Source organism: Macadamia integrifolia, unplaced genomic scaffold (genome assembly GCF_013358625.1).
Source record: "Macadamia integrifolia cultivar HAES 741 unplaced genomic scaffold, SCU_Mint_v3 scaffold_56A, whole genome shotgun sequence".
Taxonomy (NCBI): Eukaryota; Viridiplantae; Streptophyta; class Magnoliopsida; order Proteales; family Proteaceae; genus Macadamia; species Macadamia integrifolia.
Genome location: NW_024870669.1, coordinates 56,674 through 77,693, shown reverse-complemented (window position 1 = coordinate 77,693; position 21,020 = coordinate 56,674). Strand labels below are relative to the sequence as shown.

Here is a 21,020-nt window from a genome sequence, read left to right as displayed (position 1 = left end):
AGAATTTTAGGTGGAGATAGGATTTTTTTTTTAGGTGGGATTCTCCCTTCATGAGAATCCCACCATGAAGGGAGAATCACTGACTGAGGGTTTCGAATGGTTTTCATGGGGTATCAGAGAATAATAGGGGATGTCTCTATGAGGGGGTCTTTTCATTAGAAAAAAAAACCTGCCCAACATAAAGGGCCTTTTCATAGAAAATAGTAGTAATGGGACTTGATTTCTTTATATTGTGGAGCCCACTACATTAAGTGACTAGATCACATGACATACTTTGCGATTGCCGTAATGTTAATATTTCTCTCAATATATAGATGGTGCCAAGGAGGGGTTTGGATACTCAATAATGTAAGAACTGATCAATCTTTACTTGGTTCAACTTTATATGTAAGTCTTAAGTCTTAGTTTGAATGTCAAGAAATGAATATAAAAAGAAAAGAAAAGGAAAAAATAAATTTGACGAGAGATATGGATACATAAACCAATTATTTCATCATGATGACATTTTTTTCATATTGTGTAATTCATTTTACTCCATTACCAAAAATAATTCATTTTACTCCACGCAAATTACTCATCGCTATCATTCATTCTAAAGTCTTTTTAACAAGAAAACCCTCAAAATTGGTTGTCCACTTAGAGATATTATTTGATATGGGTTGTTGCTAGAAAACCCATGACTAACTTTTTAGAAAAATCATGCTTAATCGAATATTTATCTTTTTGTGAATTTTTTCATCAATCAAGCTATGTAATGTTCTTGATTGCATGAGATATTTCTGAATGAGACAGCGTTCTTTGTTCAAGAGTGCAGGGTGCACCAAAAGCTTCCACTCTCTCTTTATCTTTCCCTCCTCTGGGCAATGAGGTCATTTCATGCCCAAAGGAGAGAAACAATTGTTTTAAAAAGAAAGATCAAGCATGCAAGAATTGGAAAGGCTAGTATCTCTTTCCTATTCTTGGTGAAAATGAAATTAATCCATCAACAAAACATAAAGTTAACAAAACAATCTGAAACAGCTCATGGTGCATATTTTTGAAGATGACTCTTAAAAAAAAAAAATCCCTTTAATAGATTTTCATTTTAATCTTTTTCTAGCGTATTCATCAAACAAGATATGTCATGTTCTTGACTTAATCAAATATTTATTAATAGTTTAAAAAAGGTAGATCTAGCATGTAAGAATCGAAAACTCTAGTATCTCTCTCTAATTATTGGAGAAAATAGAATCTATTCATAAACAAAGCCATAGAGTTAACCAAACAATGTGAAACATCTTCTGAAGCATATTTTTCGCTTTATTGGTTTTTCATTTCACTCTTTTGTTGTTATTTTTTACTTTTTTTTGTGATTTATTCATCAATCAAGCTATGTCATATTCTTGATTGCATGGAATATTTATCAGGAAAAAAGAACTTTGTCCAGAAGTGAGTGCTTATGCCGTGACACAAGGTGGAAAGAAATGATAGCTTCACCCTCATAATAGTACAAAATCCTACCCTTGTTGTTGCTTCAGTGCGTATTGATTTGTTAGTCCTCATGCTGGCGTAGGGGCTAATGGGCTATGCTCTTCAACATAAAACTCTTTCCTTATTTATTAATAGCACTCCTGAATAGAACACGCCACCCTATTTATTAGTAGTTTAAAAAAAAGGTTATGAATAAAAAGATTACTTAGTTGGTGAAAAGGTAATTCATCCATCAACAAAGCATGGATTTAACAAAACAATGTGGAAATCTTATGATACATATTTTTGGAAAGAGCACTTAAAAAAAAAACTCCATTTATGATTACCCTTTTTTATCCGGTAAAAAGTTTTTCAATTAGGCTGGTCTCATGGTTTTAGTGCAAGTTATTGGATTGGGTATTGATTATCACGAAAAATTGATATGGTATCGAACAGAAATACCCTTGATTTAAAAAAAAAAAAAAAAAAAAAAGGAAGATTTTTTTACCTTATTACCCTTGATTCATATCGTTTAACCAAGATAGTATCAACCAAGTATTGACAGTTGAGATTGAGAACATGCAAAACCAATACGGATCGATGATCTGATGCCAATACTAGGGCTCGTTTGATAACGTTTCTGCCGTTTCTATTTCAAGAAACGACAGAAACATAAATTTTCGTTTCTAGAAACAGAAACGGAATTGAAGGTGTTTGATAAGTCATGTTTTTAGAAGTCGATGGTAACCAGTGAAAGAATTGCCAAAAGTCGTTTTCAGAAACGGCGAAATAAGTTGAACTTGTTTCTCCTAGGTCGTTTCTTGAACCATAAATAAGTAAAAATTTCTATTTCTATTTCTAAAAATAAGTGAAACGAAACAGTTTTATCAAATATTTTTTACTCTATTTCTGTCGTTTTTGAAAACATAAACAGTAAAAATGCGTTTTTTAAAACGTTATCAAACGGGCCCTTAAAACCATGACTGGCCTATACTTTTGTTTGGTTATAGGGACGACTGGGCTGACTCCTGATGAACCATTTTATAAAGCAATGAGATTAGTTAAGGACACATATGTAATTTCATAGAGAAGATAAACGTGGTTTTGTGTTTCGATGGGGGAGGGGGCGTTTCTGTCATAACAATGGAGTCCTCGTGTGGTTTGTGTTGAACATATGAAGATGACGACACTTGTCAGGTTTCATTTTTCACCTGACGGTTTTACCACGCTTTTTGGCACTTCCCCTCTGGGAGTACTTTTGAAAAGGACTGCCACGTAATCACCACCAATCTCACTTTGACACGCTTTAAATAATAACCGTTGGACTCTCTCAAAATGACATTTTTTTTTTTTGTTTTTTTTTTTTAAATTTCAGAATACCGTGTGGGACATGAGGACATGACCAAGCATTTACGTTACTCTAAGCTGCTCCATACACGTGGCATTGTTTGATTGGATTATATGTGAAATCTTGTCAGTCCGCGTCAAGACGCTGACAGCCTATGGTTTGGTCTTTGTAATGATTGAGTCTGTGGGACCCATCTTCCTTCGCTTGGCTTGCTCTGTTGTCCTTTTCGACGACTTGAGACGACGATACGGTAGCCGGTAGGGGTATGTTATAGGACGTGGATACATAGATCACAGGTGTTTAGAACCGTTGGATTGGAATTTGATCCATCATATTACTGCAGCAAAGTCCAAATACTCCAAACTGATTATTTCAATTAAAAAAAAAACTTCCAATTCCTGAATTATTTGCATTCAAAATCAAAATACCCTCAATGTATTGGGTTTTTTCGGTTGCAAGACCAACCCTGGGGTAGGCAAAGATACACAAGGGCCCACTCGACCACATTATTATTACACTATTATTACCATTCCTAGATAGGATGGAAGGGGAGGGATCCGGCTCCTCTATTGCGCACAAGGGGCCCATTCGACCACATTATTATTACACTATTATTACCATTCCTAGATAGGATGGAAGGGGAGGGATCCGGCTCCTCTACTGCGTACAAGGGGTGATAACATAGATTTGACGCCTAGAAGTACCTCAAACAGAACCCAACACCTGGACGTGCATTTCAAATACCCTCCAGAGTGTTGGACCTGGGATACTGCCCCTTGTGCGCATTAGAGGAGCACAACTTAGAGGGAAGAGGGTTGAACAAACGACCAAGTGCTCTCTCGACTTGAATTCTCTGTGGTGCAACAAGGCATATGGCGTGCATCCAACGCCTAAAAATTCCTTGGGTTGCATGCGATTGCCGTGGGACCCATGCTTGAGCATTTTTTGTTGTTGGATGCCCGCCAAGGCCAAGCACCCAGTTACGCCACAAAGGAATTCAATTCAACGCTCCTGCGTTCAATGCATTAGTATGCATTCCCATTTATATTCTACTCAAAGCTCTACCCATCACTATTCTATAGTTTTTTATGGCATCATTAGTCCATGGTATTCCAAAAAAAAAAAAAAAAAAAAAAAAATCTATTATTCTGAATTCTAAATTAATTTTGTCACTTGGCAAGTTAGGATTAAACTTTATATGTTAACATGGGACTTTTGGAATCTACTGGTTCACAAAATTCGAATCATATTCAATTTATCAAATTATAGATATTTGGATCATCTTGATAAACTTATGAAAGCAGATAATGTAGGAAAATTTTATCGTTAAATATATTTTTCAGTATTATATATACATATACTATATTTTATGAGGGGAAGAATTTGATCTCCATATAAAAGTCGAAGAGTAATAAAAAAATGAAAAAAACACTCAGATGAGTTTTCGCTTCTTAGCCTATTGGCATTTTCTACCACGAGACTGTTTCTATTTTTTCTATTTAATTTTTTGGAACCGCAAGACTCTGGTCAACTTTGCCCAAGCATTTTTAACTTATTGAGAGTAGTAGTATTAATAACTACCCATTTATAGGGAGACGGGTCTGATTGCCATGCAAGAAATTCTTGATTCTTCACATTTTTTACTCATTGTTGGAAAACTAAATTTTTTAACTTGATTCATCTTTTTCAAAACCTAAAATTTTAACTTAGACTCATATTTTTTCAAAACCTTGAGTTCCATGAGTCAAACTTTGTTAGGGCAAGTTTGTTTATTTTCTTCTTCTTCTCCTTCATTGAGTGAGGACAGAGTGATCGACAAAAGGTTTTGGTTGTCTCACAGGTGAGAAGAAAAAAATGGGTAATATAGAAGACAACGAAAAAGATAAAAAATAACAAAGGGTTTTGTTTAATTGCATAACAAATTTATCATCTATGAATAATATATGACCAAAAAAAAAAAAAAACACCTTGGATTGGTGAGTTTTACATGATTCAAACTTGATCTGGCCAATGAAAATTGAGACTGATTTGGACTTTGTCTGTTCATTTATTGAATCTGAGTGAATATTCATGACTTCTAACTAGGTTTCATATTTTTTACTCGACACCTGTGTCAAAATCTGAATTTCAACCATGCTTCTACCATGAGACAAGTTTGTTGTTTCTTAAAAAATTTAGACCTGTAATCCATGACATTATTTCAATCAGAAATAGATGTTTAGCTGAAATTGATATCACCACATTAAGACTATATCTATCAAAATTAATTGGAACAATCAACTCTCTTTAAAAAATAGGGACCATTAAAAGGAGGAGAGTATATAATGGATCAAATTGTTACGAGACCCCATCAAATTCACCTGTTCTATCCAAGGAATTTCCATCTCTCCAATATGGAAAGGGGGGGTATTTGTTTGGCTAGGAATTATATTGGTATTGATATTGATTTATATATTTTTAATTTTTTTAAGATTTCTTTTTCATCTCTCTCTATATATATATATATGATTTTAATAATTGGGATGGATAGGGAGGACAAGAGATATTTTCTTAGTCCATAGACTCCCTACCAAAACTAGAAAAAATGGTGGATTAATGAGCTTCAAAAGTGCCGATCTTAACCAAATCTTGTTGTGATTCCCCACTTCTACTTATTGTCTCTTGTCCTCTTGACCATACATTTTATAAAATTATTTTTTCGAAGAATTTCTTTTGAAGGGTGGGGAATGGTATTCTTGGTTCTGAATTCTGATTAGATTCTAATAAATAAAAAGTAACTTTCCTCATAAAAAATTTTAAATAATTAAATTAACAAGTACCTTCAATGAAGCATGCACGAAAAATAAACAAGGTACACGAGATATTCGAGTATGCCATTTTTTATATGTTTTAAGTACAACCTATGCATTCACCAAAAAATAAAATAAAATAAAAAAAAATAAAAAAAGAAGCACAACTTATACAAAGTTCCCTAAAAAGCAGTGTGGTCTCTATACTAGCGCATGAGCTAATGAGAACACTAGCAGAAGCATCAATATGGATGTAATTTCTATCTTTAAAAAGAGGTGGATGGTCAGTTCGCCCTTCACTGTATCTAGGCATAGGGGCCACGTTGCCTTTTAGAATTTTTTTCCTCTTCAATATAATAGAGATTTACAAACATTACTTTTTCAGATAAGAATGTGATTGCACTATGAACACTAGGATAGTCTAGTGGTGGTAGATTTGGCTCGTGGAGCTGGCACCCAGGGGAGGAGGTCGTGGGTTCGATCCTGTCGTACGCATTGTGTGAGCGTGAGTGTGAGTGTGTGTGTGTGTGTGTTTGTGTTTTCTTATTTATTCTGTACCCACATTAAGCGCAGGGTCTCAGGTTCGATTCTCCATTTGTGCATCTGTGATTTAAGTGGAGATCATAGCGGTGGGTTGCTGTGCTAGTCTCCCCGAGGATTAGTCGAGGTGCACATAAGCTGGCCCGGACACCTTGGTTGATACACACACACACACCCTAAAAAAAAAAAGAGAATGATTGCACTAATGTAAACTAGGATTGAATTCCTTTGTGGCGCAACAGGGCATCTAGGGCACATCCAATCCCCAGAAACGCTTAGGCACAGAGTCCAAGGTGGTTGCACGTAGTCCAAAACATTTCTGAATGTTGGATGCATATAGACGCCCTGTTGCACCACAAAGGATCCAAGTCAGATAGACTTTCACTACCACGTAAATAATTGATGATATGAATAACATGTTCATAAATCAACCATTTTTCAGCTGGTTTAAAAAAAGCCATGGGACGCTAGCAGAAGCTGAAAAGCCAAATTGTGCTCAGGAGATGAAACCGCCCCTTGTATATAAAAGTTTGTTTCTTGGATTTGAAGGATTGGGAGTAGTGATATGTAAAATAATTTTCCCATTAAGATATTTGAAATGCAAGTAAAACCTTCCCAAGCCATCAAGCAAACTCAAACCTAATAATAATATTATAGGAGTGTTCTCTACGGGCACCCCTGCATTTAAACATAGGGGGTGTGAAATGACCACCACATGCTCCTACTTGATGCATAAGCTCTCTCTCATTAGCTGGCGTGCAGTTGGAAGAGCCATGCGCCCCAACAGAGAACTTTTTTCCATAATAATAATATTCATGCTTAGTAATATTGACGGATCATCATCATTATCATGAATGGACGACTAAATGTGGTCAATCCAAGGAATCCATTGGGGGTACGATATCTTGTATTCCATCGCTTGTATAAATCCGCTGATTTCAAAGTGCCGTTAAGATGCCAAAGGTTATATGGATATTTCAATAAATTTCTTGTATAGGATTCCTTATATATTTGTAGTGCCATCTGTGCCAAAAAGGAAAAAAAGAGTTAAAAAAGAAACGGGATTAATTTAAATAATCTTATCATGGTTTTGATACCTAAATATAATATGTCAAATGTTTGGTACCCTAGGCACAATTTCTCGAAATGTTAGTTACCCAAAAGCATACTCTAAAAATTTGTTGGTGCGGCTATGAAATTTGAGTATCCATGATGTGCATTGGAGGCTGAGGCAAGGGACTGAAAATCCTCTGCAGTGAGAACAACGGTGCAGTGAGACAGATGACCAAAAAACCTTGGGACGTCTGCCCAGATGCTCTCGATCATCTAATGCTCACCGCACTCACTGTAGAGAATGATCCTCCGACAAGGGGAATGCTGGAAAGAATGCAGCAAGCAAAACAATTGGAAACTACTTCTTATGGATCTGGTACAACAAAGCAGAAGATCTATTCTTCACCATCTTAAGAATGTAATGAGTGATTTCTTGAATGTAACTATCATTGCTTTAAGGGCAAGGATGGACAAAATTAAAAGTACCGTATTAGATGATGTAGACTCTCTTTTTTTTATTTCGAAGGAATGTTGTTCTCTCTACCCAAAAAAACAAAGAAAAAGAAACGCATATTACAATCATTAAAGGATTTTTTGGAACTCTATGTTCTTGCGCGTGACACAAAAGGGGTGAAATAGCCAACTTGCCCTTCATGAAAGGCAAAAATCTTACCTCTTTGTTGATACTTCCACGTGTATTCATTGGATGCCAAGCTGGCCGAGAGGCCATTGCTGCCTTTCAGGGTACCTTCCTCTCCCAATAAATAAAGCAAACAAATAAATGGAAAAATATGGACAACAACCCAACTGGCCTGTCTTTCGACAGCCGATTTTTTCCTGTATTTGCTTTCGCATTCTCATATTAAATAGAAGATGTAAGATGGCATATTCACATTCAATATTGAACAGTTTCAACAGATTAGTTCTAACTGTTCAATTTTGATTCCTCTACAACGGGAAAAAAGATCCTCTGGACTTATTGGACTCCATGTTGCTTCAATTCCATTGAGTGGTACTATGCCGATTCTCAAGGTCATTTAGCTTTGTATACATTACCTTCATATCTGTGTCATTGGAAATAATTAGCTAAGCAACCAGGAAATTGGTACTTAACAATATGCCCAGCTCAGATTAACTGATACATCAGCCTAAGATAGATATGCTCTATAGCTGTTTCGGTGTAAAATGCTATATTATAGGTTTTGAATGTTGCGACTTGTGACCTGTTCTTTTAGTGCTTATTTCCAATAACAGAGATATGATATTACCCTAATTTTCTTTAAATTTGGAAGCGCATAGACTGGTAGAAGCTAAAAAAATAATTGCTCAAATAACTTCAATGATCATAGAGGATTAGCATGATAGATGATACATGCTCTGGCTCCCTTCTTTGGCAAAAGCTCAGACATCATTCCCATCAAGGATGAAGAAACCTATGTTCACCTCCGCCAGTTGTAGCTCATCCACTCTTCCACTGGCTCACAATGCAAAGACATGGTTGTAACCAATCACACCACCTTTTCAGGTGAGACCTAAGAGAAACAAACCCCCATGATATAGCTCCAGAACTGCCTGAAATTCCCTAGGGGCTTGGATCATAACAGCAGAAAAGTCAATACTGTCCTTCTCTTCGAAGATGATGTTACCATCAGGGGCTACTCGACTATCTCATCCAGGGTGCAAGTCAACTAGGTTATAAGCTCGGTCTCCTATAACTCCAAATGGTCATGCTAGTTTGACACCCTCAATCTTCAGTTCTTCAGTGCACAACAGGCTGCGAGCACAACTCACAGTTGTATTTGCTGGCTTGAAAGTGAATACGTTGATACTTCCATTTGATTGTTGGGAAGTCTTTCATGGTGCCGGTCCCCTTCCATGTATGTCTTGCTGTGGCTTTTTTGTAGGTATAGTTGAATGCCATGAATGGATTCATCTTGGTGTTCCCCTAACCCCTGTGATACAAGAGTGGAGGTTGTCAGCTGTTTTAATTAAATACATGACATGAACGAGAGGGTGTAATTGGAAAAGGGAGAAATATGATGCTGGAAATTGAAGGGCAAAGCAGGGTTGGTTGGAAAGATTCAAAAGACGGTTGTTTGCAGTAAGAAGATGAAGACACAGAAATTGTTTTCATTGCCCTGGGAAGGGGGGGAGAGAGAGAGAGTGAGAGAGAGAAGGGAAGACGGAGGGGGTTAGTGAGGAGAGCATACACAAATCCCAATCAATGGTTAAGGATACAATGTTGAAGCCCAGGATAAAATGTCCTAAAAGAGTTAGAATACATAGTACTGCATAGACAGATCCCAGAATATAAATAACTTGTTAAATCAAAATGTAGTATTTTTCGATAATCAAGCTGGTTATCTGTCGGTGGTGAAGTACAAAAAGGTTTCTCAGCTCCCATCTGCAATGCGAAACACTATGAAAGTTACCAACTTAACAAGCTGGCCTACCATCACAGAAAGTTAAGATTAAAGACGCGGCACCCCGGGGGGAGAAATGAATGAAGCAATGAATGAAGCTTTGCTGCCAAAGTGCAGAGTTGGGTTGGATTTAGAAGAGTAATCCCATCAATGAAGTTGTACTATCAAAGTAGTTTTTTTTCCCTTGAATAATAAAAGCAGTTTTGGATGTTCAGGGTGGGGAAAAAGAGCCAGCGGAGAATGGTTATTCGTCCGAACATGCTTGACGAGAAGAGGGAAAGATGGGATCTTAGTCATATCGAATAGTTACCAATACCAGCCCATGGAGGAGTAATGTCATGGCTTCTAATGCAACCTTCAAGCGGCATATTAAAACCAAGAAAGATTACGGCAAAAGGAACTCATTTGGAATGTAGAGTGCAATAAGGATGCCTTTCCCCTGATTTTTCAGTTGGCCAGTGGCAAGCGTGCACTGGTGAATATGCCCAAGAAGATGGCTGTTCTGTGTTTGGTCTCCTGAACTTGAACTTGTATCTTAATGATTTTGAGCTGCCTCAGATGTTTCAGCTCTTTCAAGGAGTGTGACAAAAAGATTCAGGAGGGTCATCATGATTTTAGGGTTATCATTACTTTTCCCAAATAAAAAGGTTTCAAGGGTATGGAATCTAAATAGCTCAAGTCTCTTTGTGGTGACGTTTATGTTCCAACCCTTGCACAGAGACAGGTGGTCCAGATTTTCCCAAGTCTTTCTAGGCAAGCATATTGCCGTAAGATTCAGTTCTTTATATAGATAGCCGGAAAAGATAGCATTCTCACCGTAGATCAAATAATTTCAATGGGCTTTTTTCCTTTCCAATATTTGTCTTCTATGTCTGAAACCTGATAATTCTGTCCATCCTTGGTTGTTCAACATCCATTTACTTTTGCATGGTGGTACCATTTTGGAGGAGATTGGCAAGGGCTGGTCATGACTTCCACTTCTAATCTGCATTAGGAATGAGGGGACCAGAACTTCAGATCTAGAAGGATTTTTTGGGTCATGCCAGCAGCATTGTGGAACCTATGGCTGAAAAGGAAAATATAACAGCCTCTCTTAAGGTGGCCTACAAAGCTGAGTAGAGTATTCTTCTGTGGGCAATGTGTGTGAAGGCTTTTCTGGTATTTCTACTACTGAAATTGGAAGAGACTGGAGATGTTTTCTCGTGTAAGTTCCAGTCGCTATGTACATGTTTTTTTTGCTTCATTGGAACATGTAGAACATAGTGGGATCTTTCTTTATTAGAAAAAAAATATTGGCTTATTGTGTGTGTGAGAGAGAGAGAGAGAACCTCATGATAATTCACTGATCAGCTTCCTGTGTAAGCGGTGTAGATCTCTCTCACTTCCATCTCATGATCAGGAGTAGATAGGTCCTCTATCCCAGCAATTGTATCCTCACTCTCCAGCTCTGCAATAGCATTACCTTTAAAGTCACTGTCAAACAGATTATCATAACCCTCCATATCTGAAAAATCACTAAATGATTCAATTCTCTGCTGTCTTCCTCTGTAACCAATAAGGGACTGGACCTTTTCTCTCCATAGAACTAAGGGGCACTTCTGAATAAGCTCAGAACCATCATAAGCTTCTGTCAAGAACACGCTAAATCTCTTTCCCCTCTCAGAGACGTAGAAAATCCCAAAATGCTTCAAAAGAAGTCTCATCAGTTTCTGGGGCATTACAAGTTCATGACGGAAGTGGGTAAGGTGGTCAGTAACCACCCTCTTCTCAATGGTAAAGCTAAGTAGCTCATGCATCACTGCTACTGCTCTCTTATCAAATTCCTGTGACCCTGCTTTAAGCCCTCGAGCATCAGCATATGGAGATAGATAACACCGTTTCTGGAAGTGTTCAATTTTCCCACCAAACTGGAAAATTTTCTTGCAGTTTGGAGGGAATTTCATGGGAAATGGAAGTGTGAGCAACCCTGGGGTGGGAGGGTTAGACTCAATTACCCCATCCACTTTCTTCTCTAGTTCTGTTACAGCCCAAGTTGGATTCCAGGAGACAAGTTCCAAATACTCAACATCATCCTCAGATTTAACCACCCTGAAGTATTGGGGGTACTTGTAGGCCCACCTGGTTTGGAAATCATAAGGTAGGCCAAAGTCTCTCCGGAAGTGGGCAATCTTGTCCATGGAAAGCCGCTTATCCACTGTCATCATCAAGAGCCTGGTAACATGCTCAGCAGCTTTCTCTCCATGCTCCTCCAAGATCTTTGCTTCCTCTTCCACCAAGTCTTCAGCTTCCTTGGTCATTCCACACCATATAACTCGCTTGTTATCTTTGTACAATTCAAACAGCTTCGGTGATTTCCGTATGAAGTCCGATATCTTGTGGGGCTTTGGCAGGTTAATATGCCTTCTGTACTGTTCCAATGATCTTAAAGGAATGACTTGCTCAGGTTCTCTCTTCAAAACTTCCATAAGAAACAAAATCTTTGAGGCTAACTTCAACTTCTCTGTTGCTATTTCTAGATCATGCACCCTCTTTTTCTTGCTTCTGTCCTGAACCCGCCTACCTGTAGTCATAAACCGCAACAATGAAGGTGATTCACTATACCCACTCCCCATTACAGAATAAGACATTTCATTGGGGATGAAATGCCTTCTTTTCCAAAATTGCTTCACCGTATCAAAAACTCTGATAATCTGACAAGTTGCCATTGGAATCTACCCCACCAAAGAGCTAATGCATTTGGTCATAGGAAGTGTGCTTGAGATGCCTTGGCTACCCGACCATTGATTGGCCCATAGGGATAATGTGTTGTATGCCCGACCACTCGACTAATGGCTGGTCCATGTGCTCGGTGTGTAGTATGCTCGACCACTCGACTATTGACTAGTCCAAGAGTGTATGTGGTGTATCAATAGGAATATTAGCTTGAATGCTGAAGTGTAAATCGGCTCTACCAATTGCATGTCAATAAATATATTACCTTCTTCTATCAAAAGGAGGGGGAAAAAAGCATTAGGACAAGTACAAATCCGATGGCAGTTTATGGAATAAATTAGTATTATTATAATTAAACCATCAGATTAAGAAGAACCTAATTATCCATAACTTCAGACATGCATATGTTAATAGTGCATATGGAAGGACGAGTAAAATTCTCAAGTAGAAACTAAAAGACTAATTCTCAAGAAGAAACTAAAAACCTTGACAAAAAACCTGAGATGGAGTGAGTATGGTGGTCAACTAACACTAAGGAGAGTTAGATTAGTGGTTTTGTGCAAACTTTCAGAGTGTTAGTTCTGCAAGTAAAGCTTTGAAGGAGGACTGCAATCATGCCAATTGAGATATGTTGCTTAACTTTTCGAAAAAGAGGTTTTAAAATTGAATGCCATGAATGGATTCATCTTGGTGTTCCCCTAACATTTCCAGTCTGGTTTTCATGGGGTTCTAAGGCAGGCCAGTCGTGGAATTCATTCTGACTTTATGGACGTTCTTGTTAATTTCAGATTTGGGTCTTAATCATATGTCAGGCTGGGTTTCATTTTCGTTTTTTGGGTTTAATTAGTTGTGGGTCTCTGTTTATGGCATCGGTTGAATTTATGAATTTAGGTTATAATGTGATTAGAGTTTTAAGAAAGGGAGTTGGTTCATGATTTGTGTGTGTTTCAAAGTGTAGTAATTCACTAATTCCCATAATTCCCATTGTGTCGGTGTCTCAAAGTACAGATTATTAATTATTCCAATGTTGCACACATTGACACGCAGTCAAATTATTTATTTCATTCATTTTTTTTTCTAGTTATGCGTGTACTGTCAATTAACTATAAGTTCTATCAACTATTGTATAATTAATCAATATACATGATACAGATCAGCTCGACAGGTACTCTAAAAAGTAAGAAGACATTGAGTTGACTAACTTGAAGGGTGTTATGGTTCACCTAAAGCCAGAATCGTTGGGAATTGTTAGGATTAGTTTTTATTGTTTATTTATTTCCTTGTAAAGACTGGAGTATCCTTTATAAACTCCAGTGCTTTTATTATTTGGTTTTCTTTTAGATTTAAAATTCCTATAATGATTAGGAGTTCTCCTTTCCAAGGACCAGAAGAGGGACTCCTAGTCTATTTTAGTGTGTTTATTTTATTTGGTTGCTTCCTATTGGCTGGGAACTGTCCTAGGGTTAAGCCATCCCAAATAAAAGTGTGGCTTTGCTGCTCAACTTCTGCGTGACTCAGATTAATGGCTGTGGGATGCAGTAGCTGCCTGGTAGTGGGATGCTAAGGGATCGGTGGGATTCTGATCAAGATTTGGGGGTAAATTACAAGTCATATCCTTCTATATCTTTTTCTCCATTAACCCTTCAAGGAAGTACAGTTCTTGTTTTCTTTATGGCATTTTCCAATATTTTAATACTCTTCTGTTTTGGGGTCAATACATCTGAGATTTCAGTTCTGATCTCGGAACCATCAACAGCATAATGTAAGATCGAATCACAAGTGATCCTAATCCCAGGCAGGATCTGAAATTCTAGCTGAATAGAGAAGATGTCCTCCAATAGGCTTGGTTCTAACTCTCAAATACTCTCTCACAGCAAACAAATAAAAGGAAAATAAGAAAAGAAAGAGAATTTGATGGAGGGTTGAGAAGGGGGAAGAAGAACTAATGAATGGGCATCTCACCCTCAGGTTTAGGCATCTCCCCTAACTGTACCCCACAGCACAACAAACTTATATAGAAGACTCAAAAATGACTCAATACATAACCCAACCCAAGGCTCATTTGCAATAAAATAAGCCCATTAAGTGATTTATCTGCATCAATTCACCCTCTCTTAGAAAAAATAGCGTAAGGGTGATTATAGCATGGTGCACGTCCCTCTTCAAGCCGTAGAAAAATTCAGGTAGCTCTTTGATAATAAAGATGTAGTCTAGAATGTGATGAGCTCGATATTCAAGATACTTTAATGGGATGACGAACTCCACATGCTCGACCTCAACATCGTCGGATGTATCATATGGTCATCTTGTAGTATTCTACTTTCTCAAACTTAAACTCAAGCTCCTTAAGTCTTTCGTTATTGTCGTTCATAGTCTCTGCAATGGTTTCTTCATGATGCAGATTAATTACCAAAATATGCTTGTTTTATTAGGAATAAGCCTGGGGTTAGGTTCCATACATGTTGGGCCTTTGATCCCATGTGTTTTGAGTGTAATAGACCACTTTTATGGGTCTAAAATGGGGGGTCTAAGATTGAATACGGGATTACTAGTTAGTTTCATTTTTCCATTAGTTTCCTTTTTAGTTGGGCTTGATTTGAGTTATATTTGTTTCCTTAGGAGTCAAGTTGTTAATTGAGTCAAGTCATTAGTAGTTAGTTTCCTTTTTCAACTAGTTTCTAATTTCAGTTTTTAGTAACTATTGTATTAGGAGAATCTTTGGTTTCCTTCTTGAGGAACCTTCTATTTTGTAATTCCCTCCCCCATTAACATAATAAATAAAGAAGAGGAGGATCCTAAAAGCTTAGAATGATTTTGATAAAAAAATAATGGTTGTTGCTATTGTCTTCTTCATGAAGAGTTGTCTTGTGTTTGATCAAGGCTGAAGGAATTGGTGTTTGATCCAATTGACTCCTTGTGGCGTGAAGTCCAGGGGGTCTACTTCAAATATTATTCTCTTAAGTTTTTATATCTCTTTCAAGACTTATTAGGGCTGCAAAATCAGGTATGTAATCTATCACTCTGCTGCCCAGAAAATTCTGCAAAACAGAGCACCCGCTCTGCTGGAATGACCAGATCTGAGTATCCGATTAGTCCAGTTTTTTGATCGAAGGTTCCTCCTCATACCAGTGAGGATCGACCCAAATATTGGCTGATTCTGCTCAGCCATTGATGAGAAATTAGAAATCTCCAGATTTTCGTCTTTTAGTGAACTGAAGTTTCTATTTTCTGCATTCTGGTTCTGCTGGTTTGAATAGTGTTTTCTGGACTGCTGTTCTTAATATTCTGTTAACTTAAATCTGAATGGACTCCCATCTGTTCCTGGTTTAGTCCTAAGAATCATTGTTGGAATGGACTCTGCTGTTATTCTCTTGAGATCGATAACCTGTTGTACTGCTAAATATCTGTTCTGATTTCTGAAGACTGTTAGCACTTTAATAGTCTCTGGATTAGTTATAAACTGCTACTGGTTTGTTTATCCCTGTGTGGCTGTTTTGTGGGTTCGGTACTCTTTCTGGGTTGTCGCTGAAGTTAATTTCTGATACATGGTTGGGGTTGGTTTTGGTTGTTCTTTGTTTTAAAAGTTCCTACAGTTTTGGGTTTAATTGGGTGTCCAATTTAGTCCTACATTACTTCAACTACTACTTCAATCTCGAACCACTTAGGATCTTCCTTTTGTCTGTTCATAGTCATCACAGATATTGAAGCACCATTCTCCTTGGGTTCGATCTCCTTGTCCACAATTGCGAATATGTTGCTTTCGACTTCATGAGTCTCTTTGATAGGAACATAAATGACTACCTCTCCCTTGACAGTAGGAGTTACTGGATTTTCACCAACACTAACCTCAACTTCTGACTTTGGTTCATTGGTCGGAGGTGTCTTCTCTTGTTGCTCATTTGCAATGCATTGTGAAATAGAGGCTGATAATTCTTTCATGCTCTTGTCAACTGTGAGTGGCTTTTGAAAATTTGGAGGGAAGGACATTCTTCGTTCATGCTTAGAGAAGTACATGCACGCCAACTCGTACTGTATCTCGTCCCAAGTTCTAGGCTCATGCCTTTGAGCTTGAAGTTGCCTTTCACACCCTCTCCATTGCATTCAAACACAATCACTCATTTGGGAGCAAGCATATCGAAGTCGTTGCATCTCTGTCAAGTTGTAGTGTTCAAAGTACACGTCCAATTCATTTACCCATTCGAGGAATTCCCCACGAATATAACGTGGCTGAGCATTAGATTGGGCAGCAGTAACCTCTTTCAATTCTTTGAACTTTAGGTCCATAGTATCCATCCTTGTGTTCAGCCGTTGGAGGGATTTCATCACATCTTCCAGTGAGTATTGGTTGGAGTTCTCTTCTGCCATAGCTCTAATACCAAATATGTAAGATTGAATCACAAGTGATCCTAATCCCAGGCAGGATCTGAAATTTTGGCTAAATAGAGAAGATGTTCTCCAATAGGCTTGGTTCTAGCTCTCAAACACTCTCACATAGCAAACAAATAAAAGGAAAATATGAAAAGAAAGAGAATTCGATGAAGGGTCGAAAAGAGGGAAGAACTAGTGAATGGTCATCTCACCCTCAGGTTTAGGCATCATACCCAATTGCATCCCACAACACAACATATGCTATCTTTTTTTTTTTTTCATTAATAAATTCGTGTTCAATGTTGTAGCCCCTTACAAACTTATATAGAAGACTCAAAACTGACTCAAACACTAAAAAGGAAAGGCCTAACCTAATCCTTAACCAATTGGGTAACCTAAACTGATTACGAAACTGAAATAACAAAGGAAATAGACTCAAAACAAGATTTTAGAGCCCGTTTGGTAACGATTCTGTTCTGAGAACGCAGTTCTTCGGCAGAATCACCTATTTGTGTTACCTTATTAAAAGATGATTTTTTGATTCTGTTTGGGCGTTTGGTAAACTTGTTCCGAAACTGTTCTGGGGACAGTTCCTAGAGTGAAATGGCATTGGGTAAGAACTATTCCTTGGCACATTTTTTCATTATCTCAATATTTACAACACCATAACATAGAATTTTGGTATGAATACTACAAAGTTCCAGGTTCCATTGCAAATAAAGTAAGAACCAATTAACACTCCTCCCACAAAAATGCTATTGTTTTCCATCATTGCTCAGGTGAAGTATGTTAATGGCATCTAGGACGGCTTTCATCCTACTTGTATGATTCTTTGATTCTGTAATTGCTCCTTCCAAGAACCCTCTTACATAATCAGGTGACAAATTAGTCATTGTAGATGATGAGAGTTGGGTTTGCCCAGATGGTGGTGTACTTAGGCGTGTAGAAAGACTATATATTTCTTCATCTATCCAAACAAACTTGCCACAACCTCGATTCTCAACCTGCAGCCCAATTTAATAGTATTGTTTAATATTAAATTTCCATTTGTTTAATGCAAATCAAATGAATAGATCTCTTTGTTAAAAGGGAAGACAGTATGTGATCACAATAGAACCTTCAGTATCAAGGGGAGCTACCGGGTTATTAGCCATTGTAATATTGCTGCACTACAAACTACAACTTCAGGTTTATGATGTCAATATGTAAAAGGTAAATCCTATCTAGCATATTAGCCTTACTCAATACAATTCATCCCACAATTTCATGTTCATGATGTGTGGAAAATGTGTTATATACAAAAAAAAGAACAAAAAAAAAAAAAAGTATTAGCAACCCAATTGACAGGATTCTCAAACTGTGACCAACATCCCTTACATTTTTATGTGAAGTTAGCAAAGTCCATGAAACAATTAGTTTGTTAGGTGCAGTTTGACTGCTTTACTTTTTCAATCAAAAGGAAGAACAGAAAAAATATAATAGTGATGCAACATGAGAAAAAAGTCGAAAGGTTAATATTTTGGGAAACAGTTTGATTGTTGATAATTGAAGAAATTTTTCTGTTGAAATTTCAGATATGGGAAGAGATAGATTTTTGTCTTGGAATCTTAAGGCAACCTGTGTACTCCCCAAATCATATGACATGTCCCATGTTCTGAGGCCATGCTGAACTGTTCAAATGGCCCACTTACATGACCCATTTGAGATTTCAGCCTCTGGTAGCCTCTAGCTTATAAATTTAACCAAAGAGAGCTAGATCCAATTTTGGTTTCCCAGAACCCAAATCTGAAATAGAAATCTAACCAAAGAGAGCCTATATTCATTCATGGCAGTCATGTCGACAATCAAATTTTACACGGATATGGGAAACTACTTCCATAAGCGTTTGGACTGACTGTCAAAGCTTGATGGATCTGTTACAACAAAGCAGAAGGAACAATCAGCCATGGCCAAAATTGTTGATATTTTCTATATCCAGACTCAGTGATGAATTAAGAGTGTATAACTAAGCATAACTCTCTTTGTTTAACCTGAACCTAAACCTAAATGGATAAAAACCCGGCTCAGCTAATCCCCAAAACTAGAACGATCACTCTTACCTCTTATTTATACACTTTAATGGTCGTCAGAGAAGAAGCCTATCTGTTTTGGGAAACAGATTTATTCAGAGAAACAGAGTTAAATCTAAACCACAGAGGAATTCAGTCTTTCATACCTACCCGGTTTGCCTTACATATAGAATATAGAAAATATCAACAATCAGTCATGGCCAAATAATCTCCCAGTGAAAGAACAACCATGATCAATCAATTTTGATAGTTATCCAATTATTATTGGATGTCACTTGGCCAATTGGAATGGGGACAAAAAGGAAGAAGAGGGGAATACTGGTATCATGACAGAAACCATCCTTTCACCAGCACCCAAAGCTACACATGTTTAGGAAAATGAAAGGAGAGACGGGATTCAAAGCTTCAAAGATAAGGCTCCTACCAAGGAATTCATTATGTTAAAATCTTTCCATGGTTTTGTGTTCCGAACAGCTCCACCCAACAACCTTTTCGGACCATTAAACGGTGATATTTTGACTTGAAACGGAAGCACAACACGAAGGACCATCTCATGAGTCCGATATTTGGCCCCATCAATTATATATACAAACCAAGTAAGAAGAAATGGGAAAAGGAAAAATAAAAGAAAAAGATATATCTTGAATGTATAGGATGGTGGGGAGTTCAAACGGGACTCAAGGTTTACAGATTACTTCACATCCATTATATCTAAACCAGAGTTACAGATTACCCAGAAAAGATGTGTTATATGAAAGGAAAAAAAAAAAAAAAAATTTGAGAAGAAGAGAACATTACCAAGCTGCGAACATTAAGGAGAAGAGAAGAAGAAGCAGCAGCGATTTTAAAGTCTACTTTTATAGATCTAAACATAATCGAAGAAGAAGAACGGCTGTACCTACCTGAAAGGAGGATCTGGGTTGACTGTTGAACGTCACCTTTTTCTCGTCGTCGTCCAGCAATCTCCAAGCAGCGATTTCAGATGGCTTCAGGGGTAGAAGGGGAGTAGCGAACAGCAGGGCAAGCGCGGCTTCCCGGAGTGAGGAGCTGCAATGAAGTTCTGACTTCAGAGGCAAGAGCGGATTCCCAGAGTGAGCAGCGTCACCTTCTCGTCGTCCACCTGAAGACGAGCGGCTCGTTCTCATTTGCAAAAGGGATGGTGGCCTTTTGGAAAAAAGAGGTTTTGAGGTTTTTATCGGTAACAATTTAATTTTTTATTTCATTGAAGACATCTCGGGATTGAAGTAACAGCCCCAATGTGGTACCTGATTTTCATTCTTGAGATGGTATTTTGAATCGGTTCATTTTTTTGGCACATAATTGGGAGAGGAATTACCAAACGTTTTTTGCCCATTTTGTTTTAAAATGAAATCTATAACAGAAAAGATGATCTCGAGAGAGTTATCACATAGGCTCCAAAGATTGCGTTTGATAATGTTTCAGAAAAAACGTTTTTGGAGTTTTTTCATTTTATGAAAACGAAAAGATAGAATAAAATATTTGGTGCATTTATGGTATTAGAAAAAAAAAAAAAAAAAAGAATTGATGGAATGACAAAAGATAGTTCCATCGTTCCAGTTTCATTAAAAAAAAAAAATGACATTTTAACACAAAAACTGAAATTTTCATTTTTGACATGAAACATCGTTTCTAAAACAAAAAAAGTTACCAAACCCAACCTTAGAAAAAGGGTAGAAGGGTTTGGTTTTTTGGTTTTAATCATTTTTTTTTAACACAAACGTATTATATGTATCGATATGTATATTATTCGTGTTTAATACTCCAACCCTTAAAAGGTGCATATAAATCTGTATCCATGGAGTAATACGGGAACAAATTTTTCTTAAATAAAATATTAAGATATGTGTATTAAAATGGCCCAATTATTGATTAGAAGATTTAGCTTGTAAGAATCGTTGTTGGTTTGATACCAATAATGGTAGTCGTTCTAGTATGTGAAGGATAGAAATGTATCAACGATTGAAACTTATTGCCTCTTTCACCCCCAAAAAGAAAAAAAAAATGAAACTTACTGTCTTTGGAGTTGTAGTGGCAGGGAGCGCCATCAGTGGTCAGGTTTTGTCTCATAGAAGAAAAGATAGTTGAGGATTTCAATAGCTGGTTTTCCTCTTTGTGTTTTCATTTTAGGGTAAGAGATCGCTACTTGGTCATATGGCCCTGCCCCTACGCCAATATAGGGGCCAATGGGACTGCATTGAAGATCAGCAGGGTGGGAAGGCTTTCATGGGTGTTTGGGCAGTCATTTCAC

General features: G+C 37.4%; 1 protein-coding gene across 3 annotated transcripts; it reads right to left on the bottom strand.

Annotated features, from left to right (window-relative positions):
• Positions 1-8,505: 8,505 nt before the first annotated feature.
• Positions 8,506-20,063, bottom strand: LOC122071691 (protein WHAT'S THIS FACTOR 1 homolog, chloroplastic). 3 transcript variants are annotated; one of them, XR_006138249.1, is made up of 4 exons: positions 19,654-20,063; positions 10,931-12,585; positions 10,419-10,587; positions 8,506-9,131 (listed from the first exon to the last, which is right to left on the bottom strand). XR_006138249.1 is itself a non-coding variant. In XM_042636080.1 (3 exons), the coding sequence occupies exon 2, from the start codon at positions 12,305-12,307 to the stop codon at positions 10,949-10,951; it is 1,359 nt and encodes a 452-aa protein (XP_042492014.1). In that variant the 5' UTR covers positions 12,308-12,585; positions 19,654-20,062; the 3' UTR covers positions 8,506-9,131; positions 10,931-10,948. The 3 variants fall into 3 exon arrangements, 2 of the variants coding, with proteins under 2 accessions (XP_042492014.1, XP_042492015.1); XM_042636080.1 differs by lacking the exon at positions 10,419-10,587 and having other exon boundaries at positions 19,654-20,062; XM_042636081.1 differs by lacking the exon at positions 10,419-10,587 and having other exon boundaries at positions 10,931-12,582; positions 19,654-20,062.
• Between the last annotated feature and the right edge of the window lie 957 nt (positions 20,064-21,020).